Raw genomic sequence first — 22,631 nt, forward strand, 5'->3', positions numbered from 1 at the left:
ATTTCCTTTTGGTAGTGTGGTGACCAGAACTGTATGCAATCTGAACGCTTAAGATGGAATTAGATCTCATTCTCAGGCTAAAGACTTCCTTTTAGTACAGGGGAAAAAGTGGGAATAGGATACTGATTTACCCTATCAGCCATGATCATATTGAATGGCAGAAAAGGCTTGAAGGGCCTACTCCTGCTCCTATTCTGTACGTTTCTGCCACTCTTTCAGGCAGGGAGTTCTCAGTATCCACTACCCTTTGGGTTGAAACATTTTTCCTTAAGTCTTCTCTAAACCTCCTGCTCCATACTTTAAATCCATGCTGCTTGGAAATTGAAGCCCTCTACTAAGGGGAAAGATTTATCTATGCCCCTAATATTTGTGCATCAGACTCTTACCTCCTTCCCCCCCCCCCCCCCCCCCCCCCCCCTCAAAACAAGGAAAATAACTGTAGCCAATGCAACCTCTCTTTTAGTAGTTATGAGGAATATCACAGCCAAAGAGCCTACCCAAATACAAGAATTGAAATGGTCTTTGAAGATTGCCAATGACTTGCATTCCTATGAGAGTCTGTCTCAGAGAGGGGACTAGAGAACAGAATGGTTCAGTATATACAGTTTGGGAGCACCACTAGACTTTTTAGGATGTAGGAGAAACTGTGTTTGTCCATCAGCAAAGATACCCCTCTCATCATACTCTGACACTGATACTAGATCTCAACCAGAAACCACATTTCACATTTGCTATATGCTCAAGACTCAAATCTTTATTGTGTCAATACAAGGGATAGGAAATCCAATTCAATACAACAGTGATATACATGAAGAACATTGGCAGCAGGAGATTTAAACAACAATAAACCTTCATGTCTGCATTATATCAGATATACTCAAATGTAAGAGAACCCATCCCATCCCACCATCTCCCACAATTAGTACATATTCCTATCAGTACTCAAACACCATGAAATGTAACTGAGAATCTCTCACACTGACACTGATGTGCAGATGGGAAGCTGCAGCCTAAGAAAGGGCTGCAGATTTCTTGGGAATAAAGGATGGTTTTGATTGGGTGTGAAGTAATGCCATTGAGTCCAAAACAGACAGAGGAGGTCAGGAGCAGAACCCCAAATTCCCCACAATTATTAGAACATCAATGACTCCTCTCCATCTCATTTTCGATACCCAATGAGATATATTCAGATACAAAACTAGAAGCTGTCAAGTAACTAATTCCAAGCTGGGATATAACCTGAACACCGGCAGTTAGGCCCAGGTGGACATTTTTGGCTTTAGAAACATTCCCATGGCAAAATTTCCACTACCACTGGATCCATCCATCTCGGTCTAATTAAAGCCAGCTGCAATCAGATTATCAGGATGAGCAAAGATGAGACTTCTTTTTGTGGGGAAGGAAGGGTTGATTGGACAAGCAATGTAGGACAAGAAAATTCTCCCCCTTGCCTCTAGCTCCTGTTTTACTGAGTCCCTAAAGCAATGGCTCCAAAGTACCAGTTGGCTGCATCAGTTTCTTCACTCTAGCAAACCTCTCTTCCCCAACCCCACATGAGAAAATGAGCAAGGTCATAGGGTTATAGTGTTGAGAGATTAAGCTTGGAATGTCATCCTGAAAATACTTATGAAAAAGAATCTCAAACATATGGAACACAAAATCACTGTTTGAAATCCGAAGTCTTTTTTGTTTGGAGGTTCAATTCCTTCAGTTAAAGGGCATTTTTTAGTGAACAGGATTTAAAGCACCGAAGGCACCTTGAATACCATGTCAGAAACTGTTTCCATGGTTGCCTTTCTCCAGATGAACACCTTTCAACTTGTAGCCTTCCTCTTTCTCCTTAGTGGAGTCATTCAATTCCAGGATCAGCATGCAATTAATAATGGCACAATAATCCAGGCCATGATTACATCCTGACTGTAAAGCCAAAGAGACCAAGACACCTTTGAGAGCTTGACCAAGTGTGACCCCAATCCAAAAGTAAAGTTCTGCAGATGTGGAAGGCTGAAACCAAACAGAGGTGGCTGGAAATACTCAGGTGGTCAGACATCTGTGGAGACAGAGACTGAGTTAATCCAAAGGTTACTGACTTGAAATGTTCACTGTTTTCCTCTCTCCATTAATGCTGCTGAACATTTACAAACATTTTCTGTTTTATTAAAGCATAATGAGTTGAGTGTGTGTGTGTGGCTGGCTCCAATGGATCTTCTAGGCACTTTGGAAACTCACTCCAGAGTTTCTCTGAAGTTGAGAAAGCAGCTGCTCCTACTTGCACTTTCAAACATTTAACATTCACTGACCATGTACAGCATATATGCACAGTATTCTCAAACCACCAGGCAAGTGTCTAATCAACAGCAGCACAATATCAACGGTTGTTACAAATTTAACAGAACAGTATGTAACTGTGATTGCACAATAGTCACAAAACCTCATATGAAAATATGTTCTTGCAACCTCCATCTTCAAAGGCCACATCAGCTGCAAACTCATGTAAGTGCCTTCATGCAAATGACTGAAGGCTTAGCTCTCTGCTCAGACCTATAGACACCCTTTACAATATTTTTGATGTTTATTTGGACAGAGTTTTGACAAATTAACACAATAGTTCTCACCCTTCCAGATTCAAAGGAACAAGACAAAACAGTAGCTTCCTTGACTGTATATTTCAAAAACATCACTCCCAGCACCATTTTGTACAGATGTGAACATTACAGAGCTGAATTCACTAAAGCACGCAATGCTACAGATGTAAATCAGGTACAAGTTACACTACTTGTGAAAAACTATCTGACAAATCAGGTTTAATGTGAGCCAAATCTCTGCTTACAAGAGTAAGTGCTGGAAATCTCTGTCACCTTAAATAGTTTCCACGTTTGCTTGTTCTACAACAAAGTTATCACATAACAACTAGTGGCAGATTCAACTGACACTCAAGTTGAAAAAAAATCAACTCACTTGTGAGGAGCAATTCCACTGATTCTGACAAATTAAGTTCCACAGTAAGGTGGTTAGGTTTCAGACCGAATCTCTAGGACACAGCTTCAAATGTTATGTTTGCAAATGTGACCAGATTTTGAGAGGGCTGGAGAAAGAGCAGGAGGAAGCATGCAAACCATCAATAATCACTCCCCCCTCCCCACAATAATCCAGCAAGAGATTTGACTGTTTCATTTTATGGATTTTCCTATGAAGGTTCTATATTTTAACAATAGTGAAATGACAGGGTATTATACAACTGCAGAGGGATGGGGAGGAAGACTGACAGAAATCAGTTTCATACATTACATTTCACCAGCTCTAAAACCAATTGCTCACTACTTCAGATGGAGGCAATTAACATGAAATAATTCAACTGTGACAGACTAGATTTCAGCACCACCACCAGTTCCCCCCCACAATGTCAACACTGGTGCTTACTCCCAGAATATAAAACCTTCACTTCAAGAAAATTCCTGCTCCCTTGACATATGAAAAAACAGACTAAAAGTTTGCAACCATCCAACTGTTGCTTTCTTCTCCTCAGCTACAAGATTGCTACATTCACATCTGAACTATGTTACATGTAGTTGGAGGAGTGTTATGAAGATTCAGGTCACAGAATGATTGAGTTACAAAATGCAGGAGACTTATCTCCCAAAGTCCCTAAAATTAGGCAATAGAATTGGACTAATATCTCCAATCAAAAACTGAGCTTATTAATAAATAGTCACTGGAAGAGTACAAGGGGTGTAAAATCAGTATCAGTTTTGGCACAGAATTAGCCCAAAATCAAATCTCAGGCCTTTGAATTATCTCACTGAGCCTTCATCTTTCCATCTCTAGATATAATAGGGTTTCAAGATTAACTCAGTGCCTTTTAAAACCCCTCATTCCCTTCATGAAGCAGCCAGATTGAACAGCGAATGCACAAAACAAAACACCACAGCATGTTAAACACACACTGAACACTTTCCAAGAATAGCTGACACTGCCTTTCTACCAGTTTAAATTTCAATGATTGAGCTTCCCAGTACTGAGAGATGGAATACTTTCCCACTGGCAGCTATTATCAAGAACTCACAAGTTAGATACAGCATGGACTTATACCAAACAAAGCTCCCTCAACCCTGTCCCAACAGAAGTCCCTTCAATTTTACAGCAATCCCGACTGACATTTCCATTTCTGGATTGAGTGAGACTGTTCATTCAAAAGTAAGCACCCATGCTCACGTCTCTGTGCTTTGCTTTACTGAAGTGCTATGCAGGCAGCAGACAGAAGAATCCTTCATTTTCTTGGTCTGTGTGTTTGAACTTGAACCCGGGGGATGAAACGGTAAAGTGAGCAGTGTTGCTCTGTAGCTCTGCCTTTGGGGGTGACAATAGGAGGTGTTAGCAATGCCCAAACTGCTCAAGGAACTGGCGTTCAGATTGGCAAAGAAGACACCACAAAACATATTTCATTAATTAAATCTGGGATGGAGCTATCAGTCAGACATTACCATAGACTGCAAACATGGACAAGTGCAATCACAGTCAAAATGCTACCACCATTTTGAATTCACACCAGGAACTTTAAATAAAAGATGAAAAGCTATCCAATATTTTATTTTTTAAACCCATACTAAGCAGCGTGAAATGGGGAACAGCAGAAGGTAATCCATTTAATGCTTATCATGCTGAATTCATTTGATAACAAAGATTTCAAGTAAAACTGATATTCCATCAATTCCCTATCCCCAACACAACACCCTATATTCTTCATACAGAAACACAATTACTAACATGTTAAAGCTGAACTGTATGGACACTTAGAAGGATGCTTGGTGAGAGTTATGATGTAACCAATCAGATTTTTATTATAGGTGTTGGGGCATCACACTGTTGCACATTGCTACCACACGCAGTTAGTGAGGTACATGAGGTTTATCGTGTCAGGCTACTGCATTTTCCTTCTCCATTCAAAAGCAAACCCAAAAGCCTTACAAATCCACATTTTGGTCACAATATTAAGTCCCAGCTTTTTTTTAAAACATACAAACTGAAAAAAGACACCAAACAGAACAAAACACCAAACAACGTCTTTAAGAGGATTTGGTGGATTTGGACAGTGACTAACCATCACTTTCAAGCTAATTTGACTGAATTTCAATAGATGCAACCTTTTGTTTTACTCAAAAGCTTCACAGGTATCGAAGACGGCTTACTCCCCTCCTAACCCTACCCCACAGCATTAGGCCACAACCTCTCCATGACTATGTGGGGCAATAATGTCAGTGTAGCCATAGAAAACAGACAGCACCATGCTCGGTCTCCTAGCAATCCCAAAAATGGGAGACATCTCTGCACCGAGCCACTTTGTGTAAGCTGCTGATTGAGAGTTCATAGAAAATAATCCCAAGTGACAAGCCTTGGAACTAAAATCTGACAATCCACATGGAGAGTCACCGATCCTGCATAATCACTTCCTCCCCTAGTTCACAGGCCAGCTATTAGACAGCTTTAAAGATGCTAAATACCCAAATGCCTTCACATAAATCCATTGCTGCCGTTTAGTGCTGTGATCCTTGTTTAATAATACAACATAGGTAACCAGAATTTCAAATTTGAACAACACTTAAATAATTGAAAAAATATGGCATAGAAAAAAAAAGTTTGCTTGTTTAAAAAAGGGGAAAAAAACATTTCATGTTTCAACACATTTGAAGACCAGAATTGTTGTATCAAGCCTTCTTAACTTGTGCCGTCTTCGTATTGTTCACAAAAGGGTGCGTTTGTCTGGTCAGTCACCCAATGTTAGGCTTGTGTCGGCCAACTTCTGGGAGCAGGCTCTTCACACGGTCAGCTTGCAGTTGCAAAGTTCCTTATAGATCTGGCGCCGGAGCTTGGGCATGTCCTGCTGGGTGAAGCTGAACGGTTGTCCCAGAGCCAGACACTTACAGAACTGAAACAACACATAATAACTTTAGCAAAGCTGCACATTTAGGGTTTTAAATATTTCGATTATGTTCTCTTTGGCACCAACTAGTCCCAACCTCATTGAAAGCTCCTCCCATTTACCCTCATTTAAATTGACCACTGCAATCCTTTGTTCCCTTCTATTCACCTCAACCAGTTCCAATAGTAATGAGGTGACTACCTTAGTGACAACCTCTAGTGAATGCTCTTCCACATAAGAATAAGCATTCTACTCATTTCCGCTCCAAAAAACCTTGGCTCTCCTGATGGTCTGAGTTTAACATCAGCTCATTGTATAAAGAGTTTCATGAGCTAGCCTGGTGGATTTCGCCTCAAACCAAAATGGAATGAAAGAGGCAAGAAGTGAACTTAGTCAGTTTTCTACATGGCCAATGTAGAAAACTGACTAAGTTCACTTCTTGCCTCTTTCATTTGCCAGCACTTGCCCCATATCCCACTAAACTCTTCCTATTCATGTACCCATCCAGATGCCTTTTAAATGCTGTAACTGTACCAGCCACCACCTCTTCCTCTAGCACGCACCATCCTTTGTGTGAAAAAGTTGCTCCTTAGGTCCCTTTTAAATGTTCTCCTCTCACCTTAAACCTATGCTCTCTAGTTCTAGACTCCCCAAACCCAGGGAAAAGACCTTGATCTATTTACCCTATTCTTGCCCCTCAAGATTTTAAAAATCTCTAAGGTCACTTCTCAGCCTCCAACACTCCAGGGAAAACAGCCCCAGCCTATTCAGCCTCGCCGAAAAGGTCAAACCCTCCAACCAGGCAACATCTTTGTAAATCTTTACTGAACCCTTTCAAGTTTAATAGCATCCTTCCTACAGCAGGGAGACCAGAATTGCACGCAATATTTCAAAAGTGGCCCAACCAATGTCCTGGATAGCTGCAATATGAACTCCCAACTCCTGTACTCAAACGTTCTCCCCAATAAAGGAAAGCATACCAAACACCATCTTCACTAACCTATCTACCTGCGACTCCACTTTCAAGGAGCTACGAACCTGCACTCCAACATCTCTTTGTTCAGCAACACTCCCCAGGACCTTACCATTAAGTCCTGCCCTGATTTGCCTTTCCAATATCTAGCACTTCACATTTATCTAAATTAAAACTCCTCGGTCAATTGGCCCATCTGATCAAGATCCCGTTGTACTCTTGGATAACCTTCTTTGCTGTCCACTACACCTCCAATTTTGGTGTCATCTGCAAACTTACCAAATATATCTCCTCTGTTCACATCCAATCACTTATATAAATGACGAGATGCAGTGGACCCAGCACCAATCCTTGTGGCACTCCAATGGTCACAGGCCTCCAGCTTAAAAAGCAACCCTCCACCACCACCTTCTGACTTCTACCTTTGATCCAGTTCTGTATCCAAATGGCTAGTTCTCCCTGTATTCCATGTGATCTAACCTTGCTAACCAGTCTACCATGGGAAACTTTGTCAAATGCCTTCCTGAAGATCACGTCCACCGCTCTGCTCTCATCAGTCCTCTTCACTACTTTTTCAAAAAACTCAATCAAGTTAGTGAGCCATAATTTCCCACACACAAAGCCATGTTGATTATCCCTAATCAGTCCTTGCTTATCCAAATACATGTAACTCTTTCCCTCCAACAACTTGCCCACCATATGCTCTGAACATTTTGCATCAGGCATCTTCTACTTACAGTGAAAGATTATTAACTAGTTGGATGCTGCAGTCATTTGTCCAGATGACCTAAGAGGTTTCTTTATAATGGCACACATGACCCTTTCTATAAGCCAGACTCATAACTGCCCAGGCCCAAATAGGAAACAGAGCTGTTGTATGTGGAGTTTGCTTTTGTGAAAAGAATAGTGACGAGTCAGTCAATAAAAGTAGCTATCATTTACAACAGTGACCATAATATTAGAATGAACTTGGATTAGACAAAGACATGAGGAGAACTTGTGGGTGTTTGGAATTTACTGCCCAGTTTGGTGGTGAAGGCCTAAACCCTCAGCTTGTTTAAAAGGGACCTGGATTGGCATCTGAAGGACTGTTATGGTACAATAGGCGGAGAGGCCATTTTTCGGCCTCAAACCATTTCAATGGTTCTTTGTTTGAAAGCAGGGGTGCCAAAAATGTTGTGCTACCAATAGATTTTAATATGACGATGTGTAAATTTGCAAAAAACTGTAGATTACTTGAAGATTGGAGTGGTGGTCCTCTCAGGCAGGGCTAACACATTATTGAAAAGTGGATTGACCTCAAAATACCAATATGCAAAAAGAAGCTAAGCACGCCCTTTGAGTAAAATCAATATGGTCAAACCCAACTAACTCGCTGCTCAAGACAACAAATCATACTTAAATAAAAGCATTTTTATTGGCTGAGAACAAGTTGCCCTGAAAAGAATGAGGGCTAGATATCAATGGCTTTGGAGATAAAGCTTCTACTGGAGCAGCTAAAGGGAGATTGAGAAGAACAGCAATTAGGCAATCTGGTAACAAAGTCATTTTCAACCAACAGGTTCACTGAGAACATGAAAGTGACAGTCAGTCCGAGCCAAAACCGATGGGTTGCTGCCCCTGACAGCTTTCACCGAGGACATTCACAACCCAGCTTTTAATGCATTTCAACAGCATTATTGTAGCAGATTAACAAGGGACCTGTGTGACACCTTTATTACTAAAAGCAGTCAGGCCAGACCATAGCAACAGAAGACAAGATCTATGGACCAATGAGTCTTTTCTGAAGTGTTATTATGTTGTATTACAAGGACAGGTTACTTACACTAGACATGTATTCCCTTGAAAATTGAAAACTGAGGAATGAATTAATTGAAGCATTTAAAATTTTGTTGTATAGGCGTGAAGAACCGAGATAGCCAGATGGAGTCAAAATATAGAAAAGCCCATTATCTAACGTTGTGGCCAAACAGATTTGAAGGGATTTTTTTTTAATCAACAAACTGTTGTTTCACACACCTGAAGTACAAAAGCTCCACAATCACTGTCATTGTTTTGCCTTGCGACATTCTAGAAAGGAAAGTGAAGCAAATTACTTTATAGCTACAATCCCAAAGTCAAAAGTAACTTTATAACGCATGCAGAGAATATTACTCGTGAGTGCACATCACAAATATTAAAATCCTTCCTAATGATAAATAGGTTCCTGATTAGTAAGGGAATCAAAGGTTACAGGGAAAAGGCAAGGGTTGAGAAACATATCAGCCATGACTGAATGGCAGAGCAGACTCAGTGTGTAGAATCAGGAAGCTAATAGATCAAACAATAACAGATCAACAACAGAATTGTTACTTTTAAAAATAACTTGGATTAAATTAACAAAGATGGTACAACACTGGATTTCATAATGGGCCTAACCTCATCCTGATAAAGCACTCTCATTAATGCTCCATTGTGTTTGAGGATTGAAGTCTGATGCTGCAGCCATACAATCACCTCCAGATTTCACTGTCACCATGTGCAGATACCCAAATGGAACTTGTCACAAGATGAGATATATAGTACACATTCATTTTCCACAATTGCTGAATTACCCTGCTAACCACTCCTTTCCCTTCACAAAGACAGCAGGAATAGCTGGAGCTACAAATGTACCACAAACCCCAGAATGGGAAGGTTGGATGTACACTCATTGTAAGTATGGAAGTGGATAGTGGAACAAACTGGCATGGCAGGCCCCAGATGCATTTGAGTAATCACTGATTAGGGATCTCATCTGAACAGAATACTTGAACATAGCTTGTAAGATACTGAATGTCATCATCTTGGCAACCAAATCAAAATCTCAGTATCCAGGGCATCAGAATCTTCTGTTAAAGGCTGACCACTTGTGTTTTTGTTTGGGAGGATGTGGCGGAAGGGAATGAGGGGAGCAGTCACTGTTCTTTCAGTGGCAGTCGTTACAGTATATTGTAAAGGACGGAGTAAGTAAAACCCGATTGGAAAAGGTAATCATTATTGGGTGGTTAGAGTTCCATCCAAATAATAAACAGTGCCCGACCAACCACCCACACCAAAGTGGAAGAAAGTATTTGCTTGAAGAAGTCGATATTTTCATTTTGGGCAAAGAACATTTCATGCAAATTTCCTTTTGTAATCCTTGCCCACATCATTGTGCAGCAGTGTTTTATTAATGATCATACACTGATACAGCACATTTTGTTGGTGCTGGTTCTGTGAAAGAACTATTTAATTTATCCCATTCCCCATTGCCCTGTCAATCCTCTCCCTTCAATTCTTTATCCAATGTCCGTTTGAAAATTACAACTACTTCCACCGCCTTCTCAGGAGTGCATTCCAGAACACAACAAACTTGTCGTTTGAGAAAGTGTTTCTTTATAACTGCCTCTAGTTCTTTTGCCAATCATCTTAAATCATTATTTTTTTAAAATCAGATAGAGTGCAACATTAATGAAACTTCCCGATTTTTTACAGCCTGGATTCAACAATGTTAAAGATGGTTGGAAATATATCACCTGTTTCTTCCAAGTCACTGGCTGAAAACGCTGCAACTCTTTACACAAGGGCTCGGCAGCTGTACCAACACCACTCACCACTTCATCCTCAAGGTCAATTACACACGGACAATACATGCTGGCCTTCTCATTGACAAGTCACATCTCACAAATAATTAATAATCCACAAAACTGATCTGTTCGATCTACAATTCAAAAGCTGAATAATTCTTTTGAAGTCTTTAATGTTTGAAATGTAATTATACCCTCTCAGTCACAGATCACCTTGCTGCAGCTCTCAGTCAAAAAGTACCTAAGGACAAGACATCTGATTAATACCACTCGGTCTCGTGAGCAACTCCTCAGAGAATTGGTGGGTGTGGATGTGGTGGGGGGGGTCGCCTCTTTCAGCACTAGATCAGCTTTTAATTTGACACAAACTGGGCTGACCCAATACCCCATCTCCAAGCCCAGAGACATGAATGATACAAATGTCCTTGTCCTGCTGAGTTTTACAGTATCTGCAGAATGGTCAGTTAAAGGAACAAACAAAGATGCCGGGAAAAGACAGAAAAGATTTGGAGAGATAATGGCGGGATATTTGAGGGAGCCCTTATGGCATTCAGGTTCCTGTGTCTTCACCTAGTTTACTCAGGTTAAAAGCTAAGACTTTATTGTATACTGAACACTGCTGTAACCAGCCTGGAAGTGTGCCGTCCCTGTCCTGGGAGGGTTTGATAAGTACAGTGTAGAAATAGCTTTACTCTGCATCTAACCCAATGCTGTCCCTGTCCTGGGAGGATTTGATGGGGGACAGTGTAGAGAGAGCTTTACTCTGTATTTAACCCTGTGCTGCCCCTGTCCCTGGGAGTGTTTGATGGGGGACAGTGTAAAGGGAGCTTTACTCTGTATCTAACCCCGTGCTGTCCCTATCCTGGGGGTGTTTGATGGAGGACAATGTAGAGGGAGCTTTACTCTGCATCAAATCCCATGCTGATCCTGTCCCCGGAGTCATAAAGATTCTAGATAGGAGTTTGCTTGCTGAGCTGGAAGGTTTGGTTTCAGACGTTTCGTCAACATACTAGATAGCATCATCAGTGAAGAGTGTGTGGTGCTGGAAAAGCACAGCAGGTCAGGCAGCATCCCAGGAGCAGTAGAATCAATACTTTGGGCCTCTTGACGTGCCTCTTTCCTGATGAAGGGCTTTTGCCAGAAGTGTTGATTCTCCTGCTCCTCCCACGTTGCCTGACCTGCTGTACTTTTCCAGCACCACACACTCGACTCTGATCTCCAGCACCTGCAGTCCTCACTTTCTCCTAATGTCATCAGTTAGCACTGACCATGATCCCACAGAGATGTACGGCACGGAACCAGACTAAATTACTCTAGTCCCATTTGCCTACATTTTGCCCATATCCCTCTAAACCCTTCCAGTTCATATACCCATCCAGATGCCTTTTAAATGCTGTAATTGTACCAGCCTCCACCACTTCCTCTGGCAGCTCATTCCATACATGCACCATCCTGTGTGTGAAAAAGTTGCCTCTTGGGTTCTGTTTCTAACCAAGAAAGGAAAGCATACTAAACACCTTCTGCACTATCCTATCTACCTGCAACTCTACTTTCAAGGAATTGTGAACCTGCACTCCAAGGTCTTTTTGTTCAGCAACACTCCCCAGGACCTTACCATTAAGTGTCTAAGTCCTGTCCTGATCTGCCTTTCCAAAATACAGCATCTCGCATTTATCTAAATTAAACTCCATTTGCTACTCCTCAGCCCATTGGTCCATATGATCAAGATTCTGTTGATCTCTGAGATAACCTTCTTCTCTGTCCACTACACCTCCAATTTTGGTGCTATCTGCAAACTAACTAACTATATCTTTTATGTTCACACCCAAATCAGTTATATCAATGCCAAAAAGTAGTGGACCCAGCACCAATCCTTGTGACACCTCACTGGTCACAGGCCTCCAGTCTGAAAAGCAACCCTCCTTTTGATGAGGACAGTGTGGAGAGACCTTTACTCTAACTAACCCCATTGCTGTCCTTGTCCTGGGAGTGTTTGATTGGGGGACAGTGTAGATGAAGCTTTACCATGTATACAACCCCGTGCTGTCCCTCTCCTGGGAGTGTTTGCAGTGGACAGTGTGGAGTGGGCTTTACTGTGTAGCTAACCCTATACTTGTTTTTGATATGAAAAATATCAGCATGTCTTATCTCTTGACAAGGAACAAGTTCCTTGTTCTTTCTCCTGGGCACACCATAAACAGTCTTTCATGACTCTTCCTTCACATATCATGAAGGTGAACGACTCTCAATTCCCGAAACGGAATTTGCAGGCTACCCACCATTTTGAAATATCCTTTCCAGTCATCATAGAAGTCCCGGCGGTTCTTCTTGATGGCCTCTGCCTGGAGGTACTTCCCAATATGCTAAAAGGGAAACGGAATTTCAGATTGCTTTAAAACATCAACCTCAGATCTTCGATTGTAAACCCCAACCAGTTCATATCACTACTTATCCCAGATATAGTTAGACTATGCTTGCTAAAAACTGGGTATCACTTCCAGTTTATCTCCAGAGTACTCGTGGGGACAGGTGTGTTGCTGTACAATGCTGGGGTACAGTACAAGTGGGGACAGGTCTGTCACTGTAGAACATTGGGGTACAGTACTGATGGGGACAGGTCTGTCGCTGTATAACATTGGGGTACAGTACTGGTGGGGACAGGTCTGTCACTGTATAACACTGGGGTACAGTACTGGTGCGGACAGGTCTGTCACTGTATAACACTGGGGTACAGTACTGGTGCGGACAGGTCTGTCACTGTATAACACTGGGGTACAGTACTGGTGGAGACAGGTCTGCCCCTGTATAACACTGGGGTACAGTACTGGTGGGGACAGGTCTGTCACTGTATAACAATGGGGTATAACGCTGGTGGGGACAGGTCTGTCACTATAACACTGGGGTACAGTACTGGTGAGGACAGGTCGGTCACTGTATAACACTGGGGTACAGTACTGGTGGGGACAGGTCTGTCTCTGTATAACACTGGGGTACAGTACTGGTGCGGACAGGTCTGTCACTGTATAACACTGGGGTACAGTACTGGTGGAGACAGGTCTGCCCCTGTATAACACTGGGGTACAGTACTGGTGGGGACAGGTCTGTCACTGTATAACAATGGGGTATAACGCTGGTGGGGACAGGTCTGTCACTATAACACTGGGGTACAGTACTGGTGAGGACAGGTCGGTCACTGTATAACCCTGGGGTACATTACTAGTGGGGACAGGTCTGTCACTGTATAACACTGGGGTACAGTACTGGTGGGGACAGGTCTGTCACTGTATAACCCTGGGGTACATTACTAGTGGGGACAGGTCTGTCACTGTATAACACTGGGGTACAGTACTGGTGGAGACAGGTCTGTTACTGTATAACGATGGGGTATAACGCTGGTGGGGACAGGTCTGTCACCGTATTACACTGGGGTACAGTACTGGTGGGGACAGGTCTGTCCCTGTATAATGGGGATATAGTTCTGGTGTGTGTTCGTGCATGTGTGTGTAGGGGCTTGTATTTTGATCCTTTTTAGCTTCCCATGTAGATATCGGGGAAAATAAAGCCATCAACTGTACTTTGCCACAAACGAGGCAGTAAGAGTGAGCTGGATGGTAGGAACCCGTTCCCTGTCCCTGTACCTTGGGGCACCTCCTGTTTAGGGTTCGCTGGGAGTCGAAGTACGTTATTGTCTTCTCACGTACATCAACGGAGATCAGTGACCAGTGGACCTCCAGGTGAATGGGGATCAAGAGCAGTTCTTTGTTAAAAATGTCAACCTACAAGAAGAAAATATAATAAATAGTGTAACAAAGTGGATTTAGAAATGGATTAATGATTTCCAAACTCTCCCCTTGAGAGTGGGAAAAGGAGCCACAAAGCTTTTATTTTCTTTCTTTCTTCCCCAGAATTTGGATGTCATTAACAAAACCAGCATTCACTGCCCATCTTTAATTGTTTGCTGGTATGGCAGATATTCTTCCCTCAAAGACATTTATTGAACCAGACGAGTTTTTATAGCAATCAGTGATGGATCCCTGCTCACCACTGGTCTGAATTTAAATTCCACCAACTGCAAAGGTGGAATGTCAAGTTATGCCCCCAATGCATTTGGCCGGGCCTCTGGATTATTATCCAGTAGCTATCTCATCATCTCTCTTAGCACTAATGAAATGAAAGAAGATTTCACATTTGCATAATGGGAACTCTTTTGGAGGTTTAAGCAAAATCAAAATATTCCACCCAATCCAAATTTGGGAATATTGCAATGGCTTATAAACTTGCTTCATTCCACAGCCAGTCTTGTATGCAGTGGGCTTGGCAGTTCAGGGAAAGGTCACATGGAGCTTTGCTCAGTTTTTAATCCATGCCGTACCTAAAGCTCATGTTAGGTGGGAAATCTTACATTTTTAGTCCACCTCTTCACGCCATCATATCCCTTGGTTCTCAGCTTGTCATAGAAAAAGCTGTTGAAGAAGTGAACCTGAGTACAGAAAACAGATGCAAAATTCTTAAACACAGCTTCACTTGGGGCTGATCTCCCTGCAATATCACACCCACTGTACCAACTCAATCACTCACCACAGTCTACAACAGCTCACCCCAACCCAGCCGCTCTCATGTAGAGCATGCAAGCCAAATAAATCTTGTCTTTCACTTCTCATTCCAACAAATCTTTATTCTTCCCTAACAGACCTTTCCAGCAAGATATTTAGCTTCAGAATAAGGAAGCAAGGGACATTTACCAGAAGATTATAGACCTGAAATGTTAACCAGGTACTTTCCAGTGATGCTGTCTGACCTGAGCTTTCCCAGCCCAGTTCCAGGAAGGAGAGACTGGAAAATATGGGGCTGTTCTCCTTCAAACAGCAAAGCTCAAAAGGAAGACCAGGAGGGGCTTTGATAGATAAGACAAGGACAAACTTGGCATGGACATGGCAGGACAGTCAGTCATTAAGCAGAGACACAGATTGAAGATGGTGATTGGCAAAAAAATGGAATTAGAAGATCATAACGTTGCAATTCCAAGAGGCAAAGATGGCCAACAAAGTTTATGAAAAGCGTTGTTTTAATTTTGGCTCTCATTCCAAACCCTTTCACCTTATACAGACTGAACACCTGATATAGAGTTAACAGCTCTTCCCTATTGTAAGCGAGTCTAAAACTTGAGAGGGTAGGTTTAAGATGAGAGGGGACAGATACAAAAAGGTCCAGAGAGGCAGTTTTTCACACAGAAGGTGGCGAATGTCTGGAACAGGCTGCCAGAAGTAATGGTGTAAGCGAATACAATTTTGTCATTTAAGAAACATTTGGGCAGGTACATGGATGCGATAGGTATGAAGGGATATGGGCCAAATGCAGGCAAATAGGACTCATTTAAATTGTGACAATTGGATAGCGTGGTCAAATTGGGCCAACGGGCCTGTTTCCATGCTGCAAATCTCTATGACCTTTCAATTGGTTGTAGAAGTAGATCTTTTTATTATGAATTATCTGGGAATGGGCACAGCAATGGGAAACAAGAATCTGCAGTCCTATGGTTGTGCTCTGCAAGCCAGATCCACTAACCTGAATTTTCCCTCAACTGCCTCTTCCATTCTCTCTCCCTTCAGGATTTTCAGAGTAAAGAGCAGGAACTTTCGTATGTTGCCAATATTTTCTATCTTTATTCAAAATATTACTGTGGTCAGTGTTTAAAGTTTACACACACTACTCCTCCCACCCCAGTCCTGATAGTTTGGATTACTGAGTGAACTGTCTCACCTTATCAGGCACTGTGTCCATAACAAGGTCTCCATACATGTTCATAACCTGCAGAACAAGGAAGAGTACTTCATCTCACATCTCTAACACCAAGAACTACCCCAGAAATTACTTTATAACATGTCCTGATCAACACCCCAGGGGTTACCATTGCCCAGAAACTGAATGGACTAGCCTTATTAATACAGTTGCTGCAGGAGCAGGTCAAAGTGGAGGAATCCTGCAGCAAGTAATTCATGTCCAGACTCCTCAAAGCCTGTCCATCATCAACAAGACAAAGCCAGGAGTGTGAGGGAAAACTCGCCATTTGTCTGGATGAGTGCAGTTCTGATAACACTGAAGAAGCTTGACACCATTCCAGACAAAGCAGCCCATCAACATTCACTCCCTTCGTCACTGATGGGACAGTAGCAGCAATATGTATTATCTACTAGATGTACGTCAGCAACTTACCAAGCACCCTGAAAAGGACTCTCCAAATCTGTGACCGACTACCTGAAAGGAGTATATAGCTGCTATAGACGTACCTATACGGGAACATACCCCCATAAGTTCCCCACCAAGCCAATCACCATCCTGACATAGAAACAGATCATGGCCTTTCAGTGTCACTAGGCTGAAATCCTGGAATTTCCTCCCTAACAATGGTACGGGTGTCTCCAGATCACACAAACCGCAACAGTTCAAACTGGCAGCTCACTACCACCACCTCCAAGTCACCTAGGGTTAGGCAACAAATGCTGGCGTAGCCAGCAACACCCAGCTCCCATGAATGAATTTTTAAAAATCCATTCACTCTCTTCCTCCTCCCTCTGAAAGAAAATTGCAGTGTAATCTTCTTCATGGTTCCGATGTCCAAAGCTAATTGTTTTTTCCCATTGCTTGCTTAGGTGGGGACAAAGCACCTCAAATCAGGTTCTGCCAAAGATCACGAGAGGCACCTGTTCCTGTATGAGGTAAGACTATAGAATGAGCTTTTGTGATTTTACAGTTGACCCTACCACCACAATCCCCACCCTCTAAACAACATTGGCAAGCAAAACATTAATTCCTGTTTGACTTAGATACTTTATCCATCCCTCCCCCTCTTTTATTCATCAAAGGCCTTTCCCATATTTTGGAATTGCTTCCAATAGCCAGAGTTAAATGATCACCTTGCCATTATCATAAGGCAGCTCAGCAGTAGTTTACCTGCTGCTGCTGGCTTTAATTCACACTTTTTCAGGAGTTAAGGACTATTGTTGTAGTGCCCAGTCCCTAAAGCCTAATTTGTATTCCCAACCCGCTTTCTTCCATGCCTGCAACTCTGCTGACCTTGGCTTCGAACTCCTCCATCAAAATGGTCACATCACTCAGAAGGCTGGCTGTTAGCCGTCTCCTAGCCAAACCTCCTTGCTTTCACCTTCTGCTTTCAAATTATCCCAAAACACGGTGGGAAACCTCCCCGATTATTCAAGGACTCATCTCCAAAGTTCTTGCCTTTCACATCTCTCCAGGGCATTGCCTCACATTACTTTGCTGATGCTCCTGGCCTTCAATTCTACAGCTTCCCTCCTGCCTTCTCTGCTTTTCCTGAAATTTGTGAAATAAATGTTTTCTTCTGTAGTTGCATGACTGTCATTACACGTGACTATCTAGGCCAGGTTTTAGAATGACTGAATCCCTACAGAGTGGAAGCAGACCCTTTGGTCCACACCGACTCTCCGAAGTGCAGCCCACCCCTACCCTACCCCAGTAACTCTGCATTTCCCATGCCTAACCCACCTAGCCTGCACAACCCTGGACACTATGAAATAATTTAGTGTTGCCCATCCACTCTAACCTGCACATCGTTGGGCTGGAGGAGGAAACCAGAGCACCCGGAGGAAACCCAAGCAGACGTGGGGAGAACATGCAAACTCCACACAGACAGTTTCCCGAGGCTGGAATCGAACCCAGGTCCCTGGCGTAGTGAAGCTGCAGCGCTAGCCACTGAGCCAGCCATTGCATTATGTAAATTTAAACTGGCATAAGGCTTTAAAAGTTTTCAATATCACAATACCTCGAGGAGAAAGTGAAGTCTGGAGATCAGAGCTGAAAATGTGTTGCTGGAAAAGTGCAGCAGGTCAGGCAGCATCCAAGGAACAGGAAATTTGACGTTTCGGGCATAAGTCCTTCATCATTCCTGATGAAGGGCTTATGCCCGAAACATCGAATTTCCTGCTCCTTGGATGCTGCCTGACCTGCTGCGCTTTTCCAGCAACATATTTTCAGCAATATCACAATACCAACTTGTACTGGTATTAATACATGCACAGTCAGAGCCCACCAAACCTAAATAATCAGCTGAAGAAATATAACCTGGTCGTTCAGCCAGTTCTGGCCATACAAGGTGGACAGGTCATCCATGGTGAGCACATGCCTCTTGTATGTGACTCGAAAGTTTCGAACAGCATTATTCCCCATCATTCGGTGGTATGACTGCATCACATGCTGAATCAGGTTCTTTCTGTGTGCAAAACCAGGAGAAATCACAGTCAAAATTCAAAAGCTTGGACTCTTGGCAATCTCTAACACACACACACACACACACACACACACACACACACACACACACACACAGCCACCTCCCCACCCACTCCCCAACTTTCATACACATCAAGTCACCATAGAGTCCAGGCCTGTCATCTACATTTACAAAGGTCCTGTCAATCTATTCACGAGCACATCCCCAGTCTTAAGACTATAGCCTAGTGCCCGACAAGGGATGGACAAGACTGGCAGCTTAATGCTCCAGGATACAAATGTTACAGGAAGGACAGTCGGGGAGGCAAGAGAGGAGGGGGAGTGCAGTTTTTGTTAAGAATAGCATTACAACTGTACTGAGGGAGGATATTCCTGGAAATACATCTAGGGAAGTTACTTCGGTGGAATTGAGAAATAAGAAAGGGATGCTCACTTTATTGGGATTGTATTATAGACCCCCTAATAGTCAGAGGGAAATTGAGAAACAAATTTGTGCGCAAATCTCAGTCATCTGTAAGAATATTAGGGTGGTTATGGGAGGGGATTTTAACTTTCCAAAGATAGACTGGGACTGCCATAGTGTTAAAGGTTTAGATGGAGAGGAATTTGTTCAGTGCATACAAGACAATTTTCTGATTCAGTATGTGGATGTACCTACTAGAGAAGATGCACAACTTGACCTACTCTTGGGAAATAAGGCAGGGCAGGGGACTGAGGTGTCAGTGGGGGAGCACTTTGGGGCCAGCAACCATAATTCTATTAGCTTTAAAATAGTGATGGAAAAGGATGTAAAGGATCTAAAAGTTGAAGCTCTAACCTGGAGGAAGGTCAATTTTGACGGTATTAAGCAAGAACTTTCAAAAGCTGACTGGAGGCAGATGTTCGCAGGTAAAGGGACAGCTGGAAAATGGAAAGCCTCCAGAAATGAGAAAATGAGAATCCAGAGACAGTATATTCCTGTTAGGGTGAAAGGGAAGGCTAGTAGGTTTTGGGAATGGTGGATGAAGAAAGAAATTGAAGGTTTGGTTAAGAAAAAGAAGAAAGCATATGTAAGGTGTAGACAGGATAGATTGAGTGAATCCTTAGAAGAGTATAAAGGCAGTAGGAGTATACTTAAGAGGGAAATCAGGAGGGCAAAACGGGGACATGAGATAGCTTTGGCAAATAGAGTTAAGGAGAATCCAAAGGGTTTTTACAAATACATTAAGGACAAAAGGGTAACTAGGGAGAGAACAGGGCCCTCAAAGATCAGCAAGGCGGCCTTTGCGTGGAAACACACGAGATGGGGGAGATACTAAACGAGTATTTTGCATCAGTGTTTACTGTGAAAAAGGACATGAAAGATATAGACTGTAGGGAAATAGATGGTGATATCTTGTAAATTGTTCATATTACAGAAGAGGAAGTGCTGGATGTCTTGAAACACATAAAAGTGGACAAATCCTCAGGATCTAATCAGTTGTACCCTATAATTCTGTGGGAAGCTAGGGAAGTGACTGCTGAGAACCTTGCTAAGATATTCATATCATCGATAGTCAAAGGTGAGGTGCCAGAAGACTGGAGGTTGGCAAAGGTGGTGCCACTATTTAAGAAGGGTGGTGAGGACAAACTGGGAACTATCGACCGGTGAGCCTGACGTTGGTGGTGGGCAAGTTGTTGGAGGGAATCCTGAGGGACAGGATGTACATGTATTTGGAAGTGTGAGTAATGATTAGGGATAGTCCCCATGGCTTTGTGTGTGGGAAATCATGTCTCACAAACTTGATTGAGTTTTTTTGAAGAAGTAACAAAGAGGACTGATGAGGGCAGAGCACTAGACATAATCTATATTGACTTTAGTAAGGCGTTGGACAAGGTTCCCCATGGGAGACTGATTAGCAAGGTTAGATCTCATGGAATACAGGGAGAACTAGCCATTTGGATACAGAACTGGCTTGAAGTTATAAGACAGAGGGTGGTGGTGAAGGGATTTTCAGACTGGAGGCCTGTGACCAGTGGAGTATCACAAGGACCAGTGCTGGGTCCACTATTTATATTTATTTATATAAATGATTTGGATGTGAGCATAAGAGGTATATTAGTAAGTTTGCAGATGACACCAAAATTGCAGGTGCAGTGGACAACGAAAAAGCTTCCCTCAGATTACAAGGTGATCTTGATCAGATGGGCCAATGGGCTGAGGGATGGGAGATGGAGTTTAATTTTGACAAATGTGAGGTGTTGCATTTTGGGAAAACAAATCTTAGCAGGACTTATACACTTAATGGTAAGGTCCTAGGGAGTGTGCTGAACAAAGAGACCTTGGAGTGCAGGTTCATAGCTCCTTGAAAGTGGAGTCACAGGTAGATAGGATAGTGAAGGCGGCGTTTGGTATGCTTTCCGTTATTGGTCAGAGTATTGAGTACAGGAGTTGGGAGATAATGTTGCGGCTGTACAGGACATTGGTTAGATCACTTTTGCAATATTATGTGCAGTTCTGGTGTCCTTCCTATCGGAAGGATGTTGTGAAACTTGAAAGGGTTCAGAAAAGATTTACAAGGATGTTGCCAGGGTTGGAGGGTTTGAGCTATAGGGAGAGGCTGAACAGGCTGAGGGGTGACCTTACAGAGGTTTATAAAATCATGAGGGGCAAGGACAGGCTAAATAGACAAAGTCTTTTCCCTGGGGTCGGGGAGTCCAGAACTAGAAGGCATAGGTTTAGGGTGAGAGGGGAAAGATATAAAAGAGACCTAAGGGGCAACATTTTCATGCAGGGAGTGGTACGTGTATGGAATGAGCTGCCAGAGGAAGTGGTGGAGGCTGGTACAATTACAACATTTAAAAGGCATCTGGATGGGTATATGAATAGGACGGGTTTAGAGGAGATTTGGGCCGGGCGCTAGCAGGTGGGGCTAGGTTGGGTTGGGATATCTGGTTGGCATGGATGAGCTGGAGTGAAGGGTCTGCTTCCATGCTGTATATCTTCATGACTGTAACTCATGGACAACTATATTCCCTGCCTGAGAGCATCAGGGAATCAAACTCATCATTTCCCCTGATCCGTCTGGGTCCAGGGTGTTACCCTGCAAGAAACTGTGATGAAGTGAAATTACCATTTTTGGTCCCACCTTTCAACCTGTGAGGAACATTCCATCCATTGACTTCATCTATACTTCCCACTGCCTCGGGAAATCAACTAACATAATCAAAGACTCTTCCCACCCCAGTTATACTCTCTTGCATCCCTCTTCTGTCGGCAGAAGATACAAAGGTTTGAATATATGATAAATAGATTCAAGAACAGCTTCTTCCCAGCTGTTATCACTTTTGAATGGGCCTCTCAAATGTTCATGCTGATCTCTGTCTCTGCACCTTCTGTGCAGCTGTAACACTGTACTGCAGTTTGTATGGTGGGACCTGCCTGTAAAGTACACATAACACTTTTCACTGTATCTTGGTGCACGTGACAACAATAAATCAATCAGCAATGAGCCAGTGCTCTGAAAAGGGATGCTGAAAGAGGAGAGGGGGGGACAAAGCAGCAGAGGAACAGGGAGCCATGTGGTGAACGAATGCAGTGGTGAAGGAATGCAAAGGTAAAGGGTGGAGCTCCCAAAGGAAATGGGATGAGGGATAATAATGCCAACTCAATAAACCACCATTCTGTAATTTAACCCAAAGTTCCGCTTCAAGCCACCTGATATTAGTCTATCTCCAAGCTGGTAAAATCAATGTCTCAAGTATACCTGTGTGGGGTTGAGAAATCTTCTTCAAAAACAGCCTGGAGCTTCTCAATCACATCATCAGTGTTCAGGGGTATCAAGCTGCCATAGGTTTGGATATACTCATCTAGAAGCCCTGGAAAGGAAGGTCACCATCAGTGCACCTCGAAGCTCCACTCACGAAACAT

At 42.9% G+C, this 22,631-nt stretch overlaps 1 protein-coding gene across 2 annotated transcripts in view; it reads right to left on the reverse strand.

Moving 5' to 3' along the window:
• Positions 1-2,646: 2,646 nt before the first annotated feature.
• LOC132835176 (uncharacterized) overlaps positions 2,647-22,631 on the reverse strand; it is a 46,681-nt gene continuing 26,696 nt past the window's right edge. For both annotated transcript variants that reach the window (XM_060854525.1, XM_060854526.1), the window contains exons 4-11: positions 22,468-22,579; positions 18,578-18,725; positions 16,238-16,285; positions 14,880-14,957; positions 14,116-14,253; positions 12,757-12,840; positions 8,910-8,960; positions 2,647-5,923 (exon numbers count right to left, since the gene is read on the reverse strand). In XM_060854525.1, coding sequence (XP_060710508.1) covers positions 5,813-5,923; positions 8,910-8,960; positions 12,757-12,840; positions 14,116-14,253; positions 14,880-14,957; positions 16,238-16,285; positions 18,578-18,725; positions 22,468-22,579 — 770 coding nt within the window. In that variant the 3' untranslated portion in view covers positions 2,647-5,812. The remainder of the gene's footprint in view (positions 5,924-8,909; positions 8,961-12,756; positions 12,841-14,115; positions 14,254-14,879; positions 14,958-16,237; positions 16,286-18,577; positions 18,726-22,467; positions 22,580-22,631) is intronic.

Source organism: Hemiscyllium ocellatum, chromosome 44 (assembly GCF_020745735.1).
Source record: "Hemiscyllium ocellatum isolate sHemOce1 chromosome 44, sHemOce1.pat.X.cur, whole genome shotgun sequence".
Classification (NCBI taxonomy): Eukaryota; Metazoa; Chordata; class Chondrichthyes; order Orectolobiformes; family Hemiscylliidae; genus Hemiscyllium; species Hemiscyllium ocellatum.